The sequence below is a fragment of the Salvelinus namaycush genome, chromosome 3 (genome assembly GCF_016432855.1).
Source record: "Salvelinus namaycush isolate Seneca chromosome 3, SaNama_1.0, whole genome shotgun sequence".
In the NCBI taxonomy this organism is placed as follows: domain Eukaryota; kingdom Metazoa; phylum Chordata; class Actinopteri; order Salmoniformes; family Salmonidae; genus Salvelinus; species Salvelinus namaycush.
In genome coordinates this window covers 71,503,231-71,528,317 of record NC_052309.1, presented here as the reverse complement: position 1 = coordinate 71,528,317, position 25,087 = coordinate 71,503,231, and the positions used below count along the sequence as shown (strand labels likewise).

At 41.0% G+C, this 25,087-nt stretch overlaps 2 protein-coding genes across 3 annotated transcripts; one reads left to right on the top strand and one right to left on the bottom strand.

The window, feature by feature from the left end:
• The first annotated feature begins 96 nt into the window (after positions 1-96).
• LOC120036784 (GATOR complex protein NPRL3-like) lies at positions 97-14,564 on the top strand. Of its 2 annotated transcripts, XM_038983146.1 has the most exons (14): positions 97-618; positions 718-787; positions 2,308-2,346; positions 3,215-3,347; positions 4,903-4,977; positions 6,497-6,650; positions 6,919-7,000; positions 7,096-7,233; positions 7,846-8,002; positions 8,712-8,818; positions 9,222-9,351; positions 9,783-9,975; positions 10,217-10,409; positions 10,921-14,564. In XM_038983146.1, exons 1-14 carry the CDS (start codon positions 420-422, stop codon positions 11,084-11,086), a joined length of 1,836 nt encoding a protein of 611 aa, XP_038839074.1. In that variant the 5' UTR covers positions 97-419; the 3' UTR covers positions 11,087-14,564. The 2 variants fall into 2 exon arrangements, with proteins under 2 accessions (XP_038839074.1, XP_038839075.1); XM_038983147.1 differs by lacking the exon at positions 2,308-2,346.
• Positions 13,088-19,716, bottom strand: LOC120036810 (DNA-3-methyladenine glycosylase-like). The gene is made up of 3 exons (XM_038983148.1): positions 19,119-19,716; positions 14,315-14,519; positions 13,088-13,960 (listed from the first exon to the last, which is right to left on the bottom strand). The coding sequence occupies exons 1-3, from the start codon at positions 19,344-19,346 to the stop codon at positions 13,581-13,583; spliced, it is 813 nt and encodes a 270-aa protein (XP_038839076.1). The 5' UTR covers positions 19,347-19,716; the 3' UTR covers positions 13,088-13,580.
• Between the last annotated feature and the right edge of the window lie 5,371 nt (positions 19,717-25,087).

Here is a 25,087-nt window from a genome sequence, read left to right as displayed (position 1 = left end):
AATCGACCGCTAATCAGACATAGTCACTATAATCTCCCACCCCACTAGCGGAACTATTTGTACGGTCTACATCACATATCAGTGTAACACAAAACATTGGCAGGCAGCGTTGAGCTGGAGTAGAGAAACAACAACACATCTAGCAGATAACGGAATTATATAAGTATTCAAATATATTGTCACCAGTATATTACCTAGTGTTGTTAAGTAGTTAATTAGTGTAACTAATGGTGCTGCGATAGCTAACATTAACCCTCAACATTTCTTAGCTAGCATAAGCTAGTTAGCTCGGAGCTAGCTATATTTGATAATTGTTGGAAAGTCTGGCAACTGGTAGCTAGGTTTCTTATAACCATGTGACTAGCTACAGTAATGTTAAATATTAATTGACAAACAATTTGTTAACTCGACGTTGAAAAATGTACATTCATTCATCTTCATTTGATTTACAAGGCGAGCGAAAATCTATGTATAAACAGTCTGAAAATAGGTTCTTCAAATGTGGTGAAAAGACAAGCCCTATCAGTGTAATTTTGGTTACTTCGGGTAGCCGAGGGAACAAATTGCTCTTTAGGTACCCATTTCAACGGGTTGCAGATTGCACATCATCATTCACGAGTAAGTAGTCCTTACTGTGTGTGTGACGTTAGCTTGCTATGTGATGTGATATGTAAGATTGGGTAAACAATCTTCTAATCTGATGTCTTTGCCCAATAGCAAAACAGCGAAGTCCATATGCATTAAACACTACTGGAGATGTTCTTGAAGACCCAGATGGAGATTCAAGGTATTGGTCATCATATTATGTCACCTACATATTGTTTCCATGTTTAGGCCTATATCACGACGGGGAAATAAACAACATCCCTTTGAGTGGGGACTGTTAGCTTTCGAAAACCCTTCTCATTATGTAGGATTTTCAGCCATTACATCCGCCCGCATTTGGCTCGGTGTAAACTACAATTCCGATGCTGTGTTTTAAGGTTTAAAAATGTCAATAATCATCGCTTTCGAAGCGGTTTTCGAAACGTATGCCGATATGCCCCCTATCTTTCATGTCAGCGAGAAATAATCGTTCAATTCAAAAAGATACTGTAATGAAACAGCAGGGAGCAGGTCTCGAACCCTCGACCTTCTAGCCCGAGGTCCGGCGCGCTATCGACTGTGCCGAAAAATCATGCTTGTTAATGTTTAGAGCAAGTGTTGGGGCTCTCAACAAAACTGCCCTAGTCAGAAGATACTATCATCAATATGTGCTAAAGTAGTTAGCATTTATGAATGGGGTAGGGGACTGTGTGACACTGCACCAGTGTGACAGGCTTCAGCATATTCATCATACGTTTTGTTAACCAGTCAAGTTTAGGATATGTTCATATCAGAACAAAATTTGTCAACATTTGATTAAAACAATTGCGGCATGTGTGTTGGCTAGGGTCCTATTGGCTCGCGCTCACCCAAGACGGCTAGAGTTGTATTTGTGCCCTCTTGCAAATTTGTCTGTGATATTACAGCATGGGTTCATGGCAATACACCCCTTATCTGTTATTTGGAATATGCGATTATGAAAGTCACTCTATATGTATGTCAAATGAATTGATAATTACATGAGCTTTTTAACCTTGTTACATAAGTGCCTTTTGTTTAACATGTGGGCTTTTAAAATGTTTGCATTTATATTTTCAAGTGACATTCAGATAATAAGAAATGGCTGGCATGCAAAATAGTGGCCACAAGATACAGTATTTTTTTAAATGAATATTTCAGTGACTAATTTAATTTAAAAGCAAAAATTTAACAAAAATACACATGCCTACAATTGATAGTTACTCAATAAAAGCTACAGGCCTATTTACATCAAGTTAGGCTTACTCTTTACCTATTTCAACTCATCTATGATATTAACATGGCAATTACTCTAGTAACTTGTTATTACTTAGTTATTGCTTTGTTGTTGCATTTTAATGGAGTTGAGTCCACTAACAAAAAAAACTATGCAATTACAAAGCAAATGCTAAATTACTTTGTAATAACATGTTCATAACATTGTTACTGGGTTAATTACAGCATTTGTACTCCAGGACAAGAGCAATGCATCGTGAAGCGTCACAACATTTTCTGTAATCAAGTCTTTGGTACAAAAATGAGATCAATTTTCTTTTAAATATTTATTAAAGTCACTCTCAAGTGGTAACCTTGTTTAGCTTTGTTTGTGATGTCCTTCTGTTATGCATTCTGTCCAATTGTCTGCTGCATTTTTTTCTTTTGTTTGCGTTTTCTTCTTTTTTTATGGCCCTATTCCCATTTCAGAGAACAAACTCCACTAACTGATGAACAGTTGGTAGCAGGGTAAGACCAAATCATTCTAAAACCACCTTTCCTTTGTTTAGAACACCCTTGTCTTTATCCACTCCTTCCTTCCTGTTTTGTCTTGCATATATATATATAAATATATATCCTGTGTGTGTACATATATATACCTACGCCAACCTTAATCTCTGAAATTCCTGTTGAATTATTACAGATGAAATGATTCACTGGTCTATCTTGGTAAATCCTGCATTTCAATTAAGCCTTGTTAAATGATTGCTCCAAAACCAGCAACGTAGATTCTTCAGTTCATTTAGCATCGGAATCCACTTCATCTGATGATATTTGATTGTTGGGAAATCAATTCTGGATACATAGACTTCTTCTACATGGCTAAACCAAGCAGAGCCATAATAATATCCTCACTTATTTCTCAGAACATAAACATAGCCATGATTAAGATTGGATTAATCGGGTTTTCTGGTGGAATAATACCACCTAATAATGATTATATAATTTGTATTTGATGATGGGGCCGGCCTGCAGCATGAGCTATGTAAACCAGCATGAGTCTGTCACCTCCCTTTTACAAAGCCCTCACATTCTCTGCCAGAGGGGGCTTATTCACTGTCGTCTCTCCTCTCCAAGTACTATTTACACCAGCTCCTTTCAAACTGTGATCCATCAATCAGGTTGTAGGCTGATCCATGTGATTAACCTAACCCTCCTATCCATAGAAACACTATGGCTACCATTATAGGTTGATGGACTAAATAATAAAACAAAGACAATGAAACCGAATTAGATATAATTGGCACTTTCTCAGATATCTTGTTGCTCTCCTCCCTTCCTGCTCTACTCTCAGCTGGTTTACTTAGGTCTTTTTCTCCTCTCTTTCTCCAATAAGGTTCTCTGACATCATCCTCGCCACTATCTTGGCCACCAAGTCTGATATGTGTGGGAAGAAGTTTGAGCTGAAGATAGACAATGTGCGTTTCGTTGGGCACCCCACCCTCCTCCAGCATCCTCACACCATTCAGGTAAGATACTTTTTTGTGAATTTGTGATGGCCTGAGCATAAATACACATTCACCAAGGGAGAATCTCTGTCAGTCAGTCCAGCAGTACCGTGAGATCTGAACAATGACTGTATATGAATGGATGGACAAAGCCATCAGTCACGTGACACAATTCATCCCTTTGTGAAGACTCAATAGCACATTTGAAGCCAAGGAAGTCGGTTAATATGGCGTCTCATGGATACATAACATGCGCAGTTTGAGCTACTCCAGAAAGTGACGTTGCAGGCTAGCTCAGTGCTGCCCCCTCTCAATGATTATATCAAGTTGACGGCCTACCGGGGTACTGCAGGCTTTCATTAGTCTTTCAGTAGATGCTCTTCTGCAGAGCGATTTACAGGAGCAGCTAGGGTTAAGTGCCTTGCTCAAAGGCACATTGACAGATTTTTTTACCTAGTTCGGGGATTGGAACCAGCAACCTTTCGGTTTTAAAATAATCAGTTCAAGGACATACATCTGGTGTAATAGAAGCAATTATTGGTACCATGCTTGTCTTAGTCTTTTCATTTATTTACACGAAGATTGACCACGAAGATTGACATTTTCCCAATCACTACATTTTCCCAATCACTATTTTCTGCAAACAATTCGTGCAGTACTGCGGTCGGCTTTGAACTTCGTGGCTTCAATGAGAGGGGGCAGTTCTTCTCCCCTCGATCTGAAACAGCAATTCTCCTTCTAATTCCACTCTGAGACTGTGAATTCAGGTCCCTCGCTCCATCTAGTGGAAGAAGTGCCTTACATCTCAGTGTTTCACAATAATTATTTGACAATTCACTGAAGTAAGATAGAATGGTTGAATATAAGGGGTGAGGAGTGGAGAAATAATTTGGAGTGAAATTCTAAACAAATATTGAAATGTTTGTAACGTAACTTAAACGTATCTAACCTAAGTAGGTTGATGATAGGTACTATTCCATTCGCTGGACTACATGTAGCCTATTGGAGGGTTGAAATTAGTGTCCTGATGAACCTGATAACAAATTACTCAACTGATGCAGTGAATCATTTGCTTTCCATAAAGACATGTATTTAAGCCATGTGAATTGTATGCTGTTGATTGTATCCAAATGGCAATTTCTCATCAGTGTGATCCCCTAAAAACCGAGCCTGAGCTGTGTTAGAATCCTTACAAAATGGCCCTTTTCAAAAATTATACCAACAATTCATGAGCTATGGCTCTCATAGAATGTTATTTCAAAGCTTAATTGAATACCTACTGTAATAAACCAAGCTTTAAAAAGTGCAATTATATATTTATGTATTTTTGTAAATAAGATGTTGAAAATACCAGTATAAAAGGCATGAATAAAAGGAGACATTTATAGCTGTTTATTCTTGTCTAGAGAGCTTTGTCACAGGACTAACATGAATGTTTTCACTGTGTTGTTTTATACATTTCAATACATACAATAGCAAGTATTATGATTTAAACAGTGATGTGCAAAGCCATTGATCATAGTCAGAGTGATTTAGAACATCTATTATATTTATTATCTTTTTTCTTTCTGTCCAGGTGTCCAAGATAGACCCCTCACCTAAGAGGGAGATGCCCACCATGATCCTGTTCAGTGTTGTGTTTGCTCTGAGGGTAAGAAAGTCATTTTTATTTTATTTTCCATAAATAGCTTTCTATTTCCTCTTAAATATAATTATTGTCATGTTAATAATATTCCTCTTAATTTGATGAATGTGCTAATACTCAGGTTTGGATTAGCTAAATGTTTTCCACATTGTGTGCTTATTTTACACCACATTCATTGGTGATAAATACATTTTCTCTAAATAAATCAGCTGGTAATTTGGGTGGGTGAGGCCAGGTCAGGGAGAGTGCTTTCTCAGAAAGGGATGGGTCTCTTGGGGTGATAACATTCCAGCATGGGGTCTATCTGTGGTGGAAAGAAGGGTGAGAGCTGGGCGGGGGCATTGGGCTCTGTTTAATCACTCTACCCGGCATGGCACTACCCTCCCCTGGGCATGACTCAGCCTGGCAGACTGCTGATTCACTGGAGGCTGCCTAGCCCTGCACAGCTGAGACTGGGCGGAATGTGCACAGTCATGTTCTAACCTCATATCTGCCCAGCAACCCACCCAGCCTGTCACTCACTGGCATTTTCTACGGCTCTGCACCTAACATGACAATGCAGAAAATTATGTCCTGCCCTTTTGACTTGTTTGGTTTTTATTTTGAAATATGAGTAATTTGTTTAAATACACTATTGATTCATATTTTTTTGTAATTGAGTGCCAGTAATGTCACTCAATGTCGGTTCACCCAAAATTATTTAACTGCAAAAATACAATTTGACATGCATGTATTGATAAAATATCTGATATTATTTTTGTATAGTATGCAAATGTTTTAAATTAGCAGTTTGGAACTAGGGCCATTTTACCAGTCAATAATTTAAAAAATATATATATATTATTGAACCTCTAAATGGATTATGTTGCTAATATTGCTGTTTTGAAGTTACTTAGAGATTACAATATTTTAAAGTCAACATGTTTTGCAGTCAGCAATGCTGCTAACACTCAGATCTAGTGATGTAAACAAACCGATATCTTGGGTTACTGACTTGCCGGACCATAGATTTCCTATTTGTTACAATTACAATGTAATAATTTAGTAGATGCTCACAATTTCAACCAATGTGTTATAACTATTACAGATTTATAATCATCTACAAACTAATAATAAAGTAAATTTTTAGGTGTAAAAAATTAAAGGGATATTTGTCAATTAAGGCCCGTTATCTACCTCACCAGAGTCTGATGAACTCGTGGATACCATTTTTATGTCTCTGCGTGCAGTTTGAAGGAAGTTGCTAACTAGTGTTAGCGCAATGACTGGAAGTCTATAAACTTCTAGTCCTAATGCTAGTAAGCATTGGCTCACGAAACGACCTTTTCCTTCCTTCATACTGGACGCAGAGACATAAAAATGGTATTGATAATGTCTCATAATGCCATCGGGAAATAGATAAAGGGCCTTAATTGCCACAATCTCGAAGTATCCCTTTAACCAAGTGTTGAATTGTGATCAGTGTTCCAGTTGCTTTGCACCAGTGTCTCATAATGCCGTCTCTCTGTCCCTGCGCCCCTTACAGGCCAACGCCGACCCGTCAGTCATCAGCTGCATGCACAACCTGTCCCGGCGCATCGCCATCGCCCTGCAGCACGAGGAGCGCCGCTGCCAGTACCTCACCAGAGAGGCCAAGCTGATGCTGGCCATGCAGGACGAGGTCACCAACATGACCGAGAGTGAGTCACATACTACATACCCAAAACACACCACTCAGTGCTTGAGTCTAGTACCAAAAATCACCCACCATTAAGTACCATATACCATGAAGTACCCACTTTACTCTGATAGCATTTTACAGAACAATGCAGATATTTTCCTCTCCATATTGTTCCAAAGAAGATGGGGATGAGAGGTGTCTTTGTCAAAGTCTTCACGCGACATGGATTTACAATGTCATGTAGAGGTCAATGTATGTGACTTGATTTTCGGTGTTTTCGTTCTTAGCTGATGGCAGCCCTCAGTCACCGTTCAGACAAATCCTTCCTAAATGCAAGCTTGCCAGGGACTTGAAGGAGGCATATGACAGGTTTGTAAAAACACCCTACAAAATCATGTATTTGTGGATAGTTTCTTTGTTCTTACAGTGTAGGTGTAATAATAGAGTCTGTGTTGTGTTTCTAGCCTGTGTACAACAGGGGTGGTGAGGCTCCATATCAACAACTGGCTGGAGGTGAGCTTCTGTTTACCTCACAAGATCCACCGGGTAGGGGGCAACCACGTACCCCCAGAGGCTCTGGAGCGTAGCCTCAAGGCCATAAGGTGTGTATGTGTGTGAGTTTGTCCTTTTGTGAGCTACTGAACACTGTTTGTGACGTGTGGGTTACAAGGTGTAACTGACGGCAGAACTTTGTAGCCTTTCATTGTATGTGGACATTTGGTTGATCAGATCTGTATTATGGAAAGTTTTACAGTAATAATATACAAAGGCTGTGAGAGAGAACTCTTTGTGGTAACAGTTAGCTCTTGTGGCCTGCTTCTTTATGTGGAACTATTAACTGCATCTGGTGAGCAGCTTTACCAATAATTTCCTGTAGGCCACAGTGCCACCTAATGGCATTCTTTATTTACTTCTTCTGCCTTTCACATGCTTATGTTTAGTCAGACCAATGTTACAGCGTCTTCATCTCAAAATACTAATACAACTCCAATTTTTCCCTTAGTAAAACATGCATTGAAACTTAAATATAAGCCATAATGATAGCTATATATATATTATTTAGTATTTTCCAAGAGAGAAAATGAGTACATTTCTAGCAATAAAGGGGCACTAAGTGTATTTCCATACACTTCATGGACTATATAGAATGTAACTAGTGATAATTAGTCATTAACATGGGCTCTGTGTTAAATGTATGTGTTGTTGTCTCCCAGGCCGTATCATGCTCTGCTGTTGCTGGACAGTGAGAAGGCTCTGCTGGCCCAGCTGCCTTTGGATTGCTCTCCTGCTCTGGTGCGCCTCATTAAGACCTGCTCTGCAGTCAAGAACTTGCAACAGCTGGCACAGGATGCAGACCTGAACCTGCTACAGGTTGGTAGGAGCACCTTGTATCAGTGACACCAGCCTCGGGTTCAAATACATGGGTATTTGATTTTATTATTTGAATACTTATTTTCTGTGTATTTGAGTATTTTCAAATATTGTGGCTGAATAAAATACTTATTGGAAGTATGTAAATGTATTTTAAATAATTTCATATAAATAGCCTACTATTTGAAAGCATTTTCAAATACTCATTTCAAATACTATTTTCAAATGCCTGGGTTAAATGCATAGGAGTGTATTTGAGTCAGTGTATTTTAGTATTTTTTAAATACTTTCCAAAGTGTATTTCCAAATACGTTCCAATATTCAACTACTTGTCTTTAAAAATTAAATATAAATACTTCCAAATGTATTTGAAAGCAATTGAAATACCCTAAATAGTATTTGAAGCCAGGTTTAGTTGACATCGGCCCACTTTTCAACAGGGGACTATATTTAATTGTAAGTTGCTGAACACTAACATGCTGTAATATAAAGAATTGTCAATATAAAGAATAGCAAGTCGTTACAAACTGTCCTCAATGTCACACCATAGCGTTGGTGTCATGTTGCTGTTCTCATACTGCCATCTAGTGGAGTAAATTAGGAATCTTCTTTGTCTTCAGTAATGTTTCATTTCAATACAAAGGTTCTGTCCATGCCCAATAATGCATTTTTACAGTTACATTTTTGTTTCTGTTCGTTGTGTGTGCAGATCTTCCAGATTGCTGCTCACCTGGTGTACTGGGGAAAAGCCATCATAGTATACCCTCTGTGTGAGAACAATGTCTACATGCTGTCCCCACATGCCAACATCAGCCTGTAGGTATCTGTGTGTGTTTGAGTGTTTGAACAGCCTCGTGCTCCCTTTCTCTCCTTCTCTCATTCCTGCCATGCCTCATTAACAGGGTGTGTACTGAGAGGTGGCTAAACTAATGAACCAGACACTGTAATCTGTACATCCATTTTATACCAACATAATAAGCTGTCATCATGAGCAGCAGGGTGCTAATGTTGAATTATGACCTAATGATTGGATGGTGAATCTATAACAAAATGTGATGTCATATTATTTTGTTGACTGAATTAGATTTTCTTTGGGCCACTGTGTCCGTCTGTGTTTTGTACTGTAGACTGAAAGGATTCTCTCCTGCTTGAACATTTGTACCGGGTACAATATGAATATGAAGAAGTAAGAAATCACCATCTCCTTCTTCTTGCATAGGTACTCTCCATTGGCTGAGGCGTTTCGCCAGCAGTTCCCAGGTTATGACCTGCCTTCCATGCTGGCCAAGTTCTCCCTTCCCCTCTCACTGTCTGAGTTTAGGAACCCACTGGATGCTTCTGTGCAGGAGGTAGGTCTATTAGGAAATACACACGCTCGTTTTGACTAAAAGATAGCTTCCAGAAAGCTACTCAGCATATAATCAGAAATGCTGATGTCTGAAGCAGAAAGAACATCTGGGCTCTCTCCCAGACCCATCCTGGTTTGGCCGAGCTCTCTAAGCGAAGATGATAAATTATAAAAGACATCACATCAACTCCATCCTTCTCAACATCTATTTTTCATGAGAACAAGACCAGAACACGCAGCTATTTCTTGGCTCTATTTTAGGCCAGGTTGAAACCTGTCTGAAACGGATGCGCCCAGTTACAGGGTGACACTTCTTCCAGTTCCACTTGTTCAGTTTCTTTCTTTGAGTGGTGTCTCTGACCCAGTTTGTCCCTTCTCCTTTCCTCTCCCCTCCACCCCCTTCCCTCTCCACCTCCCTCCTCCTCTGGCCAGGCCCAGCTGATCCAGATGGTGGTGTGGATGCTCCAGCGGCGCCTGCTGATCCAGCTCCATACCTACGTGTGTCTGCTGGTGCCCCCCAGTGAGGAGGAGCCAGGTCTGCTGCGGGACGAGGAGCTCCCCCTGGTGACCCGGGTGGGGGGCCGCAGCCTCAGTACGCCCAGCGCACTCAGCTTCGGATCCCCAAGTATGTGAACTTGCCCTTCAACCAGCTGTCTTGCACTCTGGGGGTGAAGTGTTGATGAAGTACGCTCTATCTTTATGATAGAGGATGTTTTTATGTACTACCGTACCTGGTTAACCTGTTCAATTGGTTACCTGCTACAATTGTGCCTCTAGTCAGCTAATCATCAACCCCTGTCTGTCATTCCTCCTCCTCAATCAATGTCTGTCTCTCTCATTCTCTCCACCCCTCACTCTCTCTGTAGCCAGCAGTGATGACATGACCCTGACCAGTCCCAGTATGGATAACTCCAGTGCAGAACTGCTTCCTGGTGGAGACTCTCCACTAAACAGGAGGATGACCGAGACGTTATTGGCCAGCCTGACAGAGCACGAGCGCCAGGTCATCCTCAACATCCCGGCTGCACAGAGCCCTGAAGACCTGCGCATGTTTGCCAGGTACAGTATGTCCCCTGCCCTTTACTAGTTGGCACCAAGGTGGGCTACTGTATTTCAGTGGCTGTGGACAGTGGCGTAATGGTGCCCTCTATTGTGTAACAGCCAGTATGACAGGTGGGCTGGGTTGTTTTGAAGGACCTGGGCTGGAGGCTCTTGTGACTCGTATATCTTCAGAACAAACATACATCTGTCAGCTTGGTCTTGTGGAGAATTAAAGGATTTTTGAAAAAATATTTCTCATCCTGTCTTCATGTAAGAATATATTGGAAAGAGAATGTTATTTTTCAGTTGTGTAACAATTGTTGAGTTGCAGAAGTGAGAAAAAGCTTGAAGGAAAATGCCAAATCCCTAAGCAGTGAATCAATAGTGTGACAGCATAGTGTGCAGGATGCACTAATGTGATTACTGGCTCTAACAAGTGCTGCTTGATGCTAGATTTACTCAGCTAATGATTTGGTGGAGAATTTGCTTTAGTCTCATTTCTCTGCCTGTTGTGTGATGTTCCTTCCAGGCTGCTACACTATTTCCGAGGGCACCATCACCTGGAGGAGATCATGTATAATGAAAACATGAGGCGCTCTCAGCTGAAGACCCTCTTTGACAAATTCAGAAGTGTTCTGGTGGTCACCAACCATGAGGACCCTGTCATCTCCCTCTTCCAGTCTCCTCTGGAATAGAGAGAGTAGAGAGGTCTGTCATCTCCCTCTTCCAGTCTCCTCTGGAATAGAGAGAGTAGAGAGGTCTGTCATCTCCCTCTTCCAGTCTCCTCTGGAATAGAGAGAGTAGAGAGGTCTGTCATCTCCCTCTTCCAGTCTCCTCTGGATTAGAGAGGTCTGTCATGAGATGAAGGACCCTTTCTGAAATACCAGACGGACAGAATGATACAGACTGCTGCTGTACAAAGGTCTTATTATGGTGCTTGCTGCTTTCAGCCAACTGGATAATATTGCAATTTGAGGTAACTAATATACTGTACTCATCTATCAATGCACCGAAAAAAAAAATACTGATTTAAAAAAGCATAACTGTCTGCTCTGCTTGGGGGAATGTGAGTAAATGTATATAGCTTTTAGATGATTTAATTTGTCCCTTTGTCTCTTAGATGTTTTACGTTCAATGCCTTGTTTTCAATACTACATGATTGAATAACAGTGTGTGAAGAGCTTTACTAATACCTATAAATTGGGCAGTTTAAACACTGTACTCCACTTGAGCCTTTCCAGTTGGGGGATTCCCAAAAGTGCTAAATCATCTCCAACAAACACAATGTAGGAAAACAACCCCAATGCTCATTCCAGGCTACAGGCAAGGCTGCCTCCCCCAGGAGTCTCAGTGGGAGGGAAAGAATGAAAAGATGCCAAACATCAGACATGCTGTTTCTGCTTTGAGAGGAGGAGCACGACGTTCCAAACATCAGGCATGCTGTTTCTGCTTTGAGAGGAGGAGCACGACGTTCCAAACATCAGGCATGCTGTTTCTGCTTTGAGAGGAGGAGCACGACGTTCCAAACATCAGACATGCTGTTTCTGCTTTGAGAGGAGGAGCACGACGTTCCAAACATCAGACATGCTGTTTCTGCTTTGAGAGGAGGAGCACGACGTTCCAAACATCAGACGTGCTGTTTCTGCTTTGAGAGGAGGAGCACGACGTTCCAAACATCAGACGTGCTGTTTCTGCTTTGAGAGGAGGAGCACGACGTTCCAAACATCAGACTTGCTGTTTCTGCTTTGAGAGGAGGAGCACGACGTTCCAAACATCAGACATGCTGTTTCTGCTTTGAGAGGAGGAGCACGACGTTCCAAACATCAGACATGCTGTTTCTGCTTTGAGAGGAGGAGCACGACGTTCCAAACATCAGACATGCTGTTTCTGCTTTGAGAGGAGGAGCACGACGTTCCAAACATCAGACATGCTGTTTCTGCTTTGAGAGGAGGAGCACGACGTTCCAAACATCAGACATGCTGTTTCTGCTTTGAGAGGAGGAGCACGACGTTCCAAACATCAGACATGCTGTTTCTGCTTTGAGAGGAGGAGCACGACGTTCCAAACATCAGGCATGCTGTTTCTGCTTTGAGAGGAGGAGCACGACGTTTCAGACATGCTGTTTCTGCTTTGAGAGGAGGAGCACGACGTTCCAAACATCAGACATGCTGTTTCTGCTTTGAGAGGAGGAGCACAACGTTCCAAACATCAGACATGCTGTTTCTGCTTTGAGAGGAGGAGCACGACGTTCCAAACATCAGACATGCTGTTTCTGCTTTGAGAGGAGGAGCACGACGTTCCAAACATCAGACATGCTGTTTCTGCTTTGAGAGGAGCATGACGTTCCAAACATCAGACATGCTGTTTCTGCTTTGAGAGGAGGAGCACGACGTTCCAAACATCAGACATGCTGTTTCTGCTTTGAGAGGAGGAGCACGACGTTCCAAACATCAGACATGCTGTTTCTGCTTTGAGAGGAGGAGCACGACGTTCCAAACATCAGACATGCTGTTTCTGCTTTGAGAGGAGGAGCATGACGTTCCAAACATCAGACATACTGTTTCTGCTTTGAGAGGAGGAGCACGACGTTCCAAACATCAGACATGCTGTTTCTGCTTTGAGAGGAGGAGCACGACGTTCCAAACATCAGACATGCTGTTTCTGCTTTGAGAGGAGGAGCATGACGTTCCAAACATCAGACATGCTGTTTCTGCTTTGAGAGGAGGAGCACGACGTTCCAAACATCTGTGACATCAATGATTCCAAAATAACTTTTCAAGCAAGGACTTTTATTAAAAAACAGGTGGAAGATTGAGAATGACTGGAATGGAAATTCTAGTTGCTTTGATAGCAGGGAGGGGAGGCTAGATCAAATATTTTACAGATGTTTGGAATGTAGTTTAATCATTTGTAGCATACAAATATGGCATATTCCATATCTGTGGGATTTGTGTTTGTGCAACAATGTGTGTATCTATTGAGTCTGGATTCCCCTCGGAGCAAACATTTTGGCTTGGGGTCTTATGCAATGATTTCCCCATAGCTAGACCAAATTACTGAAATAGCTCATAGCTGACATGTTTTCACTTGCTCTAGCATTATGTCTGTAAAAACCTGGTTATAGTTAAGAAAAAAACGTTAAGTATGTACTCATCATGGTTTGATACAATTCCAAAAATATTCCCAGTTTCAACTCTCTGTCTCTGCCTGTTTGTCCACTACACTCACACAGTGGTGACCACGCAGATAGAAGCGCAGGGGTTTGGTGGCCCATTCCCCATGAGAGTCAATGCCGATCCGGCTTGCTGAGACCACCTCCTTGAGGTCTGGCTCCTGCGGTCCTATCTGGGGGTCCCTCTCCAGCCACACCTCTGGCTCTGAGGCTAGGTCTCTCCGGTCGAAGCAGCGTGGTATGTCCAGGGCCTGGCACAGCTTTGAGGGACCATTGCATAGCTCCTTGTCCTTCAGGGGCCGGGCCCCGTCCCTCCGCCTGGCTGTCCGCAGCTGCCTCATTAGAGGCAGGCCATGTAGAGGCTCCAGAGCGCGCAGAAGCACGGCAGCACCCTCCCCTAGAGAGAACAAACACAGGGCATGATAGAGCGGAGCCATACTGTCTCCTTCCTTTGCCCTTTCTCTAGTGTGAATGGATAATAACGTGGTGCAACATATAATATAACGTCTTCAATAATGAGAAACAGTTGAAAAAAAGAGAACTATGGCCTAATGAAAGTAACATGGGAGATACAAGCCTGGGAGATACAACACTACTTAGTCTCTAATGAGGTGATTTTCCTACAGATAAGGCCAACACACTGAACTTTACTGCATGTGGTTTTAATGGCAGTTTGGTTTATTAATGGTGGTTTGTTCCACTGCCTTCAGGGTAAGCCTGGCTGTTGTACTGTTTTGTTGTATGGTCTTACCTTGACTGGAAACATTCATACAGAGGTAGATGCCGTAGATGGGGTATACATAGATGGTGCCAGGTTTCATAAACATTGCTGTGTTCCTCTCAGTGCATTTTCCCCCAGCAGAGTGAGAGGCCTTGTCCTCTCCTCCCAGGTAGGCCTCAGTCTCCACCACCCTCCCTCTCAGCTCAGTGCCATCCGCACTCCGACGCACCAATACCTTGCAGCACAAACAAGGGATGGCCTAAATAAAGACTTTCTTTCATGTGTGTCCTCAGTGGGTAAGTCTTCAGTAGGAACTTGATCTATTGTTGTCTCTGAAGAGAACTAGACTACATGTGTGGGGTCACAATAAGCCCTGCTGATGGTGTGTGTGCCAATGGCTGTGCAACCGCTGGCTGGACTCCAATGTTGATACAGGAATACAGAAACAACACACATTTTTCCCACCATGTTTATCTAGATCATTCAACTCATCAACTCGAGAAGTGAAAAAATGATTGTCTATCAACAATGACAAGCCACCAGGGTCTGACAATCTAGATGGAAAATTACTGAGGATAATAGCAGATGATATTGCCACATCTTCAATTTAAACCTACTAGAGAGCGTGTGCCCTCAGGCCTGGAGGGAAGCTAAAGTCATTCCGCTACCCAAGAATAGTAAAGCCCCCTTTATAGCCGATCAATCAGCCTGTTACCAACCCTTAGTAAACTTCTGGAATAAAATTGTATTTGACCAGATACAATGCTATTTTACAGTAAACAAATTGACAACAGAATTTCAGCATGCTTATAGGGAAGGAAACTCAACAAGCACAGCACTTACACAAATGACTGATGATTGTCTGAGAGAAATTGATGATAAAATGATTGTGGGGGCTGTCTTGTTAGACTTTAGTGCAGCTTTTGACATTATCGATCATAGTCTGCTGCTGGAAAAACATATGTGTTATGGCTTTACACCCCCTGCTATAATGTGGATAAAGAGTTACTTGTCTTAATGGAAACCTATCAAATATAATCCAGTTAGAATCAGGAATTTTTAATAACAACATGCCACTGACTGAATAAAGCCAGAGTGTCTATGTATGCGGATGACTCAACACTATACACGTCAGCTACTACAGCGACTGAAATGACTGCAACACTCAACAAAGAGCTGCAGTTAGTTTCAGAGTGGGTGGCAAGGAATAAGTTAGCCCTAAATATTTCTAAAACTAAAAGCATTGTATTTGGAACAAAACACTCACTAAACCCTAAACCTCAACTAAATATTGTAATAAATAATGTAGAAATGGAGCAAGTTGAGATGACTAAACTGCTTGGAGTAAAACTAGATTGTAAAATGTCATGGTGAAAACATATTGATGCAGTAGTAGCTAAGATGGGGAGAAGTCTGTCTATAATAAAGCGATGCTCTGCCCTCTTAACACTCAATAAGGCAGGTCCTACAGGCCCTAGTTTTGTCGCACCTTGACTACTGTTCAGTCGAGTCGTCAGGTGCCACAAAAAATTGCAATTGGCTCAGAGCAGGACAGCACGGCTGGCCCTTGGATGTACACAGAGAGCTAATATTAATAATATGCACGTCAATCTCTCCTGGATGAAAGTGGAGGAGAGATTGACTTCATCACTACTTTCATTTATGAGAGGTATTGACATGCTGAATGCACCGAACTGTCTGTCTAAACTACTGGCACACAGCTCGGACATGTGTGCTCGGACACCCATGTATACCCCACAAGACATGCCACAAGAGGTCTCTTCACAGTCCCCAAGTCCAGAACAGACTATGGGAGGCACACAGTACTACATAGAGCCATGACTACATGGACCTCTATTCCACATCAAGTAACTGACGCAAGCAGTAAAATTTGATTTTAAAAACAGATTAAAAAAAACCTTATGGAACAGCGGGGACTGTGAAGCAACACAAACATTGGCACAGACACATGCATACACACACAATAACATACACACTATACATACACAAGGATTTAGTACTGTAGATTAGAGGTCGACCGATTAATCGGAATGGCCGATTTCAAGTTTTCATAACAATCGGAAATCGGTATTTTTGGGGGCCGGTTATTATTATTATTATTTATTTTTTTACACCTTTATTTAATCTTTATTTAACTAGGCAAGTCAGTTAAGAACACACTCTTAGAAGCAGAACGACAGATTTTTAACCTTGTCAGCTCGGGGGATCCAATCTTGCAACCTTACAGTTAACTAGTCCAATGCTCTAACACCTGATTACATTGCACTCCACGAGGAGCCTGCCTGTTAGCAAATGCAATGTAGCTAAGGTAAGTTGCTAGCTAGCATTAAACTTATCTTATAAAAAACAATCAATCAATGACTGTCATTGCTCCAATGTGTACTTAACCATAAACATCAATGCCTTTCTTAAAATCAATACACAAGTATATATTTTTAAACCTGCATATTTAGCTAAAAGAAATCCAGGTTAGCAGGCAATATTAACCAGGTGAAATTGTGTCATTTCTCTTGTGTTCATTGCACGCAGAGTCAGGGTATATGCAACAGTTTGGGCCGCCTGGCTCTTTGCGAACTAATTTGCCAGAATTTTACGTAATTATGACAACATTGAAGGTTGTGCAATGTAACAGGAATATTTAGACTTATGGATGCCACCCATTAGATAAAATACGGAACGGAATAAATGTTTTGTTTTCGAGGTGATAGTTTTCGGATTAGTCAAAGGTATATGGTTTAGAGAGAAATAGTCGACGCGTTATAATTCCTGTAATAACTTGCGGCTGAATTTGAAAGGGGTTCCTTCGTTATTTTACCGTTCATGTCTTCTATAGAGAATGTCTTGATCTACTTCAAATAAGGTCTGTGTTTCGTGCAGGCTTAAACCGCCTCGACGTTTTGATACCCGTGTAAATCTCACTAGGATAAGGTAACGTTTGTCAACATATTTTCATAAATCCACTCTACAATTTTTTTTATCTTCGCTTATATTTAGCCAATATTGATCAGAGTTACCTTGTCCTATGGATATCTACAAAGTTATAAAATTGGCATGGTGATGTAAGCCTACACGAAACACAGACCTTATTTTAAGTGAATCTAAAAAATATCCTATGGAATAAATGAAGGAACCGCTTTTCAGATTTTGCTAGAAGGTGTCATGGGAATTATGACTCGCACTTTGGTTGTCAATTCTTACCATGCCTATTATTAAAATAGGATTTCCTGCATATAGAAATTAAAGTTTTTGTTTTCAACATTCATCACAGGTAACTTAAACTCTATTTTTATTCAAACAGTTGAGAGTATTTGTCTCCTAAGCAGACTCTTCAGTATCATTGTCACTTCAGAGCTGTGTGCGTATTTATGTATTATATTAAGTTAAAATAAAAGTGTTCATTGTTCATTCAGTATTGTTGCAATTGTCATTATTACAAAAATGTGTGTGTGTATGATATATATATATTAATGTTTTTTTTTTTTTTTATAAATCGGCCGATTAATCGGTATCGGCTTTTTTGTCCTCCAATAATCGGTATCGGTATTGAAAAATCATAATCGGTCGACCTCTACTGTAGATATGTGGTAGTGGTGGAGTAGGGGCCTGAGTACGCACAGCGTGTTGTAAAATCTGTGAATGTATTGCAATGTTTTAAAATTGTATAAACTGCCTTAATTTTGCTGGACCCCAGGAAGAGTGGGGATCCATAATAAATACAAATCCAAAATCAACAGAGGCTATGAGACTCCATTGAGAAGGCATTTAGTATAGATGGAGCTGGGGGGGGGACAAAGTAGTATGAAATTAGGTTAATGTGAGAAGGAAAAAAATATTTCTCTACAAGATAAGTCCTCTCCCATCAGTTGTTTGGATCTCAGTCAGCACCAACTACTCAGAGTCAGAGGGTTTCTTTCAGTGCCGTTGAAAGAAGTCACCATTGAGGAGAGCAATTATTTCAGCATTGAGCAAAGGACTGTTCACAAACCACACAGTGTTCTGAGGCAGTGTGAGCTGGAAGGCTGGTGGAATGCATGATCACACCGGGGGGAACCAAGCTTCTCTGACAATTAACAACCAGCCCGGAAGCCTTGCCACATGATAATGGCTTTCATACTTTTTATTACAGCCTTCCTGTAAACTGGTCCATACATAGCTTAATTAAACACAAACATGCACAGGATTCAGCCACTGGAGGGCTTAAAAAGAAGCAAAGTGCAAAGGAGTCATGGCTATGATTATTAATAGTAACTCTGCATACCAAGCACTTCCTGGCTTTGAAATTTGCTGGTCGTTTGAATGCAAGCACAGTGTTTCTGTTGAGGATTAAAATAGATGACCTTTCCAACTCTTAGTTGCAACAATAATCCTTTGAGGTGACTACAGATTGTTACACCAGATAATCATTTTTGTTTTTCATTTTTGTTCCATGAAGTAATCCAACAATATGTACGCTACCATCTTGTCTATTTCAAGTCTTCTCTCATTGATCGAGACAGGTGTCTGTACTTCATGACATGAGCACCTTGGGGGGGACACCCACCAGTCCCGATCAATGAGAAAAGACTTGAAATAGACAAGATGGCGGCGTACACATTGTTGGATTACTTCAGGGAGCAAAAAAAGTTAAATCACATTATCTGGTGTAACAATCTGTAGCTATATCAGAGGTAGACATTAGTCTACAAAGAGCCCCCTTCCCATCACGAGGGCTGCCCTAGTCCTAGGCCTATCTACTGTGTTATAATCTATATCTGATCAAGGGTTATTCAACAGCGGTTTGGGTTACAATGATGTTTGATTCTAGGAAACGTACCTTTCCCAGGAATGCTTTAGCCAAACTTATACAGGGCTGGTTGAAGAACTCTTCTCCAAGCCTTTGAGGGTCCCCCTCCTTGGAGAAGTACTGACTCTTCACTGTCCCTGGTTTAACATCATCGCTCTCATGGTCATGGACGGTAGACCTCACCTGTCTCAGTGACACCTTTTTTACTTGGTCCTCGGACTCAGGTACGGATATTTGCGTCCTCTTTCGTTCTGACATGCTACATTGTTTGATGTACCCGAGCTTGTAATCGAGTAAAAATAGCTACCTAGCCAGAGATACTTATAACTAACGCTTTCATCTGTGACCTAGCTTGTTAACTATACATGTTTTTTTTGTTGTTGCCTATACTAAGGCTAAAAGCATTAGCTAGCTAAGTTAGTATTTTTGTTTTGTTGCAACGATGTAGGGTTGTTGAGGCACATTTATGTTAGCCAGAACATACAGACCTATTCAGTATGCAACATCAATAATGTCCGTTTCCTATGTATTAATCTGAAATTGGTTTTGCACCCACAAATTATTTGTTATAGGAAATATTTGTCAAAAGCCGGTTTGGCTTGCTAGTTAGCTAGCTGTATCGCTTGGGATGCTGGGACTTCTGCTGCGTTGATAACTAAGTGGGAAGATGGTAATTACCAGTTGTGAAGTCGTAAATACGAGTTGGGTGCATTCACGTGCTTTGAACTTGTTGAGAAACGCCGATTGGCTCATGTCAACCATCGACAAAAAGTACAGCTATCATGCTCGCAAACAAATTATAGTGTTAAAAAAACACATTAATAGATTGCTTTCTATAAATACTGTTTTGTTGTTGCATTTTACTGACGAAAATGCTGTTATTGAGACAATTTCCTTAATATGTGACGTCAGAGTTCAGCATGTGTGAGAAATCGGAGCTCAGAGATGGTGCACGAGTTTACCACTAGTAATTACCAGTTGGAGGTTCGTAAAACTGGATTTTTTACCAGTGTGGTAAATACCAGCTGCCCACTTGGTTATAAATGCAGCATTTTCTTTTGACTCCTCTTAAAGGGACCACACACATCTGATGAACAAATTCAATCCAAAAATGTACTTATAAAATGTGCTCTCTTATATAGAGAATTTAATTTATGTGAAGTAAATTATATGATTGAAAATATATTATAATTTCCAATTTTTCTCATTCTACTTCTTTATTATTATTGTTTTTTCTTACAGCAACTCACAAAAGAAAATAACTATTTAGGCTAAACTAGCTACATTAACAAGTGTTTGTGCAATTATACATTGTAAATCTATGCTTCCAGGCACAGCAGATCATAGTCACTTACAGGGGACCTATAGGGGATGTTTCAAATGAGTGACTTGACCTTTGTGTAAACCTAGGATGATTGTTGAGTTTCCCTTCACAATTTCTCTTTGTTCACAGTGAATACTTTCCAGCTGTATTGCTTGTACTGCCAGCGAGACTCAAAGAAGGTGACTGGGGTGATGGATTCACAGTGACATCAGGTTGTGTCAGCTTCCTGTTATTTTATGAATATTTTGTGTTGGCCATGGCTGAATGAGAATATGTCTGTTAGCTGATCCTGATAAGGTAATGGCCTTTGTCTGGTTACGTTCATAACATTCATAGATATTGACCCATGCCAAAGTTATTTAAACATTTTTTGTGGTTTGTTAAACAAATTCCATGGACATCACCTCACATTGCACAGGTTTAGAGCATCTGGATGGTTCACTGGAGATGGCATTTCACTTTGCTACTCTCAATTTGATTTTTTTGTATTATCTCAGTCTAAACATTACAAAACATTAAGAAAACCTTCCTAATATTGAGTTATACCCCCCCCCCCCCCCCCCATCCACACAGCTGTTGGCCCATGTTCAGTTCTTGACACAAACCAGTGGCACCTACTACCATATCCGTTCAAAAGCACTTCAATATTTTGTCTTGCCCATTCACCCTCTGAATGGCACACATACACAATCCATGTCTCAATTGTCTCAAGGCTTAAACATCATTCTTTAACCTCTCCTCCCCTTCATCTACACTGATTTGAATTGGATTTAACAAGTGACATCAATAAGGGATAATAGCTTTCATCTCGATTCACCTGGTCAGTTTATCTCATGGAAAGAGCAGGTGTCCTTAATGTTTTATACAGTCAGTGTATACTCTAAATCAGATATATTTATACAATTACATGCTTTGCTGCAAAGAATGGCATAATTCACTCAACTGGGTCATCTCAATAGTTATTTCTTTAAAAAAAAAAAAAAAAACATTCTACGAAGTAGATTGAATAATCACTTTGCTCCTCTGGCATTCATCCATCAATATCAAGGGCTAGAGTGGTTCCCTAAAGGTTGGAATATATGTACAATCTACAAGGGGCATTTCGTACTGCATAAAGTAGATCTGGGTCCACTCTTTCCTCTTTCTGCCTTATCATTTGACACAGCTTCATTAGGAAAACAGTGCTTGTCAAATAAGTGGAGATAAATGGATATAAATAGTTCTGATGTCCTCGTGCCTGCCCGCCCGTGCCCAGGAAGAGGGCTGTCTGCACCAGGCAGCTTGGCCCCAGGCTGTGTTGACCCATGTGCCAGTCTGGCCGTCTATAAAAGAATGTGACACGAGTGTGAATACAGCATGGCACACTGGGAATAAAGTACAGTACAGCAGTCTGTCCATTATCCTTGTGTTTAAAATGTTTTTGTGACACAATAGTTTAGGAGGCCTTTCAGAGGTAGTGATATGAAATGAGCTATTATTTTTGATTGTGCCATGGTGTTTCATAGTTAGGCGGTACGGTCCGGTACAGTGTCCCAGCAAGATAAATAGTGGGGGTACACCATACTGCTAAAACATGAGCCTATCACATAAGTAAAACAAAATGTCAACAAAACTGTATGCTATTACACCCCTTTTTTTATCACGGAAGTCAGAGGCATGAAAAATGAGGGAATGGGCTTGAAAACGTGAGGTAGCTTATGGCCTACGCTCCAAAATGCGATGTGGTTCGACGAGAACACTGACATTTTGGCAAGGCAGAGATGAGTGGCCGACACCGAGACACGCACGGACAGCAGTGGATGCATAAACTCTGGCCTAATGACAATCACCAAATGTCATTACACTTTTTGGTGTTTTATGTAACAGATATCTCTTTCCATTCACCACTGTTTGGAGGCTGGAAATATGTTGCAAGTGAATGAACGTACGCTGGTAGTCTAGTAAAGGAGCCCTTTGAAGTGATTATTTGACAATCAGACTGGTCGTGTTTATGCCACAATAAAAGGTAATACATTTTAAATGATTCATCTTTATGAATAGGCCCACAGAGATCCTATTGAATTAATAGGGATTCTATATGTAATTCTATGATTAGCCCCATAAAATGTTTGGTGCAGGCCCATGAGTTCCAGTACAGGGAAGAAATTAATTATTCTTTCACCCTACATCCCACTTTCAGTATTACTCACTGAAACTGCCTGCAAGAACAACAATTCTAGAAAATAGAAACAGCAGATGATTTGAGAAAGATGTTGTGCTTCAGTATTATGATGCAGGGTCACTTTCCACTCCCGTTTTGGCTTTCACATTCTTCTAGGACTGAGAGTGGGCCCCATGTTGGCCAGGTTTGCCTAGCATTGTGTGATGGTTAGTAACTCTGATGGGATTGACAGACTTTGGGGTTTCTAGCTTGGTCCCCCTTGCCTCTCCCCGCTGTACGGTTCTGTCATCAGCACCAGCCAGACGTGCTCCCAGCCGCCTGGTCTACCGCCTTCTCCTCCTGCTCCCCAAAGACAGCCTGCTCAGCTGCTCTGAACCAGCACAGGAACACAGGAGTAGAGGGGAACATGTTGGAGCCTGTATCCCATGGTTCAATGACAGGCCCCTCTGAAGCCTTTCCAAGGCAGGCCTCTTGCACTTAAGGGAGAAGGAAGTGGTCGCAGTCTGTTACCAAGCATCAGGCTGCTAGGATAAAGCTGGAGAAGAGGGAGAGAAGACCCAGAGCTGAAGGTGGTTACTGCACCTCCTAGTAAACAAGTCCAATTTTAAACCAGTTGTCAGTCAACTGTCAGGCCTATCATCTGTTGTGAGGCTGATAGACTGGGAGATGTGGAGATGTGTGGCCTTAAGGACTAGGTTTATTTATGCTAGCCCATATCGCAGCTGATCAAATTATGGGAGATAAGTGATCTTGGACTAGCAGTGTATGTTCTTTATTATATCTTTCCTCATATTAAGGCTGGCCTTTCTCTCTAGTTTTGGTCTGTTGCCACTCCTGAGAAAAGATGATACTGTATATTTCAATCGGAGAAATGCAATGCATTGTTGGGTGGTGATGTACTAACTGCTGATCTCTGCACCCCAGCAGTGCCCCACTGTGTGGATTAGTCAGTCAGTCAAACGTTTTGGAGGCCTGCCAGAGACAGCAGTGTGCTTGTGGAGTGGTGGTCTTATATGTAAGCATGGCAGAAATAGGTGAAGGGCACGCAGGAAGTTGCCAGTGGGGGTAAGTTGATATCAGTAACTTAAGAATGGCATAAACATTCCCAGATCTAATATTTGCATGGCTCGTTTTTATGATGTCATGGCAGCTGTCCTGTAGTACTTTTATCACTTGCTCTTGTGTGACCAAGTGATCTAATGGTCCAGAGTTAGAAGATATGTGGAGATCTGATTGGTTTTATTGAAGATATCATCGTTATCAAGAACTTTGATTTTATTATCTCTCAATAATTTGGGAATGTATACTGGGCTATTCCACGATAATGGAATAACAGAATGAGACTTTGATTATTCACTTTAATAGTATGCCAAACAAAAAACATTGATTGCAAAGTTAAACAAACCATACAACTCCATGCACAAGGACTAGTTTTAACAATTTCTACTGAAAACTGTACAAAAACAGACTTACTCAAACAGTTCAGATGTAAAGTTTAGTGACAGAATGACGGTAAAATTTCCCTCAGTTTATGTGACGTTTTCCAAACTCCCTGTTAAATGTCTACCCTGAATTAAGATTCAAAGATGTCTACAGAAAGAATAGGGTGTCAGCTATGATAAAACACCTTTTTGTTACTGAACTACAGTAAATTAAGTTGATTAACATCTGGTTAGAGAATGATGGTAACAGAATGACATCATGGGTCCCTGATCTATACTATACAGAAAGGCTTAATTATGAATGTCATTCTCAATATGGTGATGTATCCTGATTAAGTAGAAAAATGGAAGAACCTCCTTTGTATGTTTGGGTATTTTTCTACACACTGGCTATTATTCGAATGAGCTCCGCCCCAAACAAGACCAAATTTGGTTTGACCGGACCAAATCTGTACCAATCATAGATGTCTATGTTTCACAAGTTTGGACGTCAAAGTACAGCACAGTAGAGAACATTATAGTACAGTAGACTAGAGTAAAGTTCAGTACAGATCACTAGAGTAGATTAGAGTTCATTACAGTACAGTGTAGTTCAGTAAAGTACAGTGCAATACAGTAAATCATACTGTACTCTACTCTAGGGTGTTATACTGCACTGTGCTGTTCAAACTTGTGAAACAGAAACCTATGATTGGTTCAGATTTGGACTGACCAAATTTCAACTACTTTTCAACGTCCATGGATGTTCAGTGTCGGTTGATGGTCAGTGGGTGAGAGGGCTGGTTACAGTAAATGAAAATAGACAGGGCTCATGGATAGGTGTCAGTAAGAGCTCGGAGAGCTGCTATTAACTGGAGAGAGAGAGAAGAGCGAGAGAGGCAGGAGTTGTCCAGAATGGTTTCACACTCTTGCTTTAATCACCACGAGGCAGAAAAAATAAAACAGTTATGAGCTGAACATAACAGTAGCCAGTGGAAGGGAGGACAGTAGTAGGTGGCCCAATTGTGGTTTGTGACCACTATGAATAACCATTGTAGCCAACTCAGTTGCATTCATTCTGGTAAAAATGTTT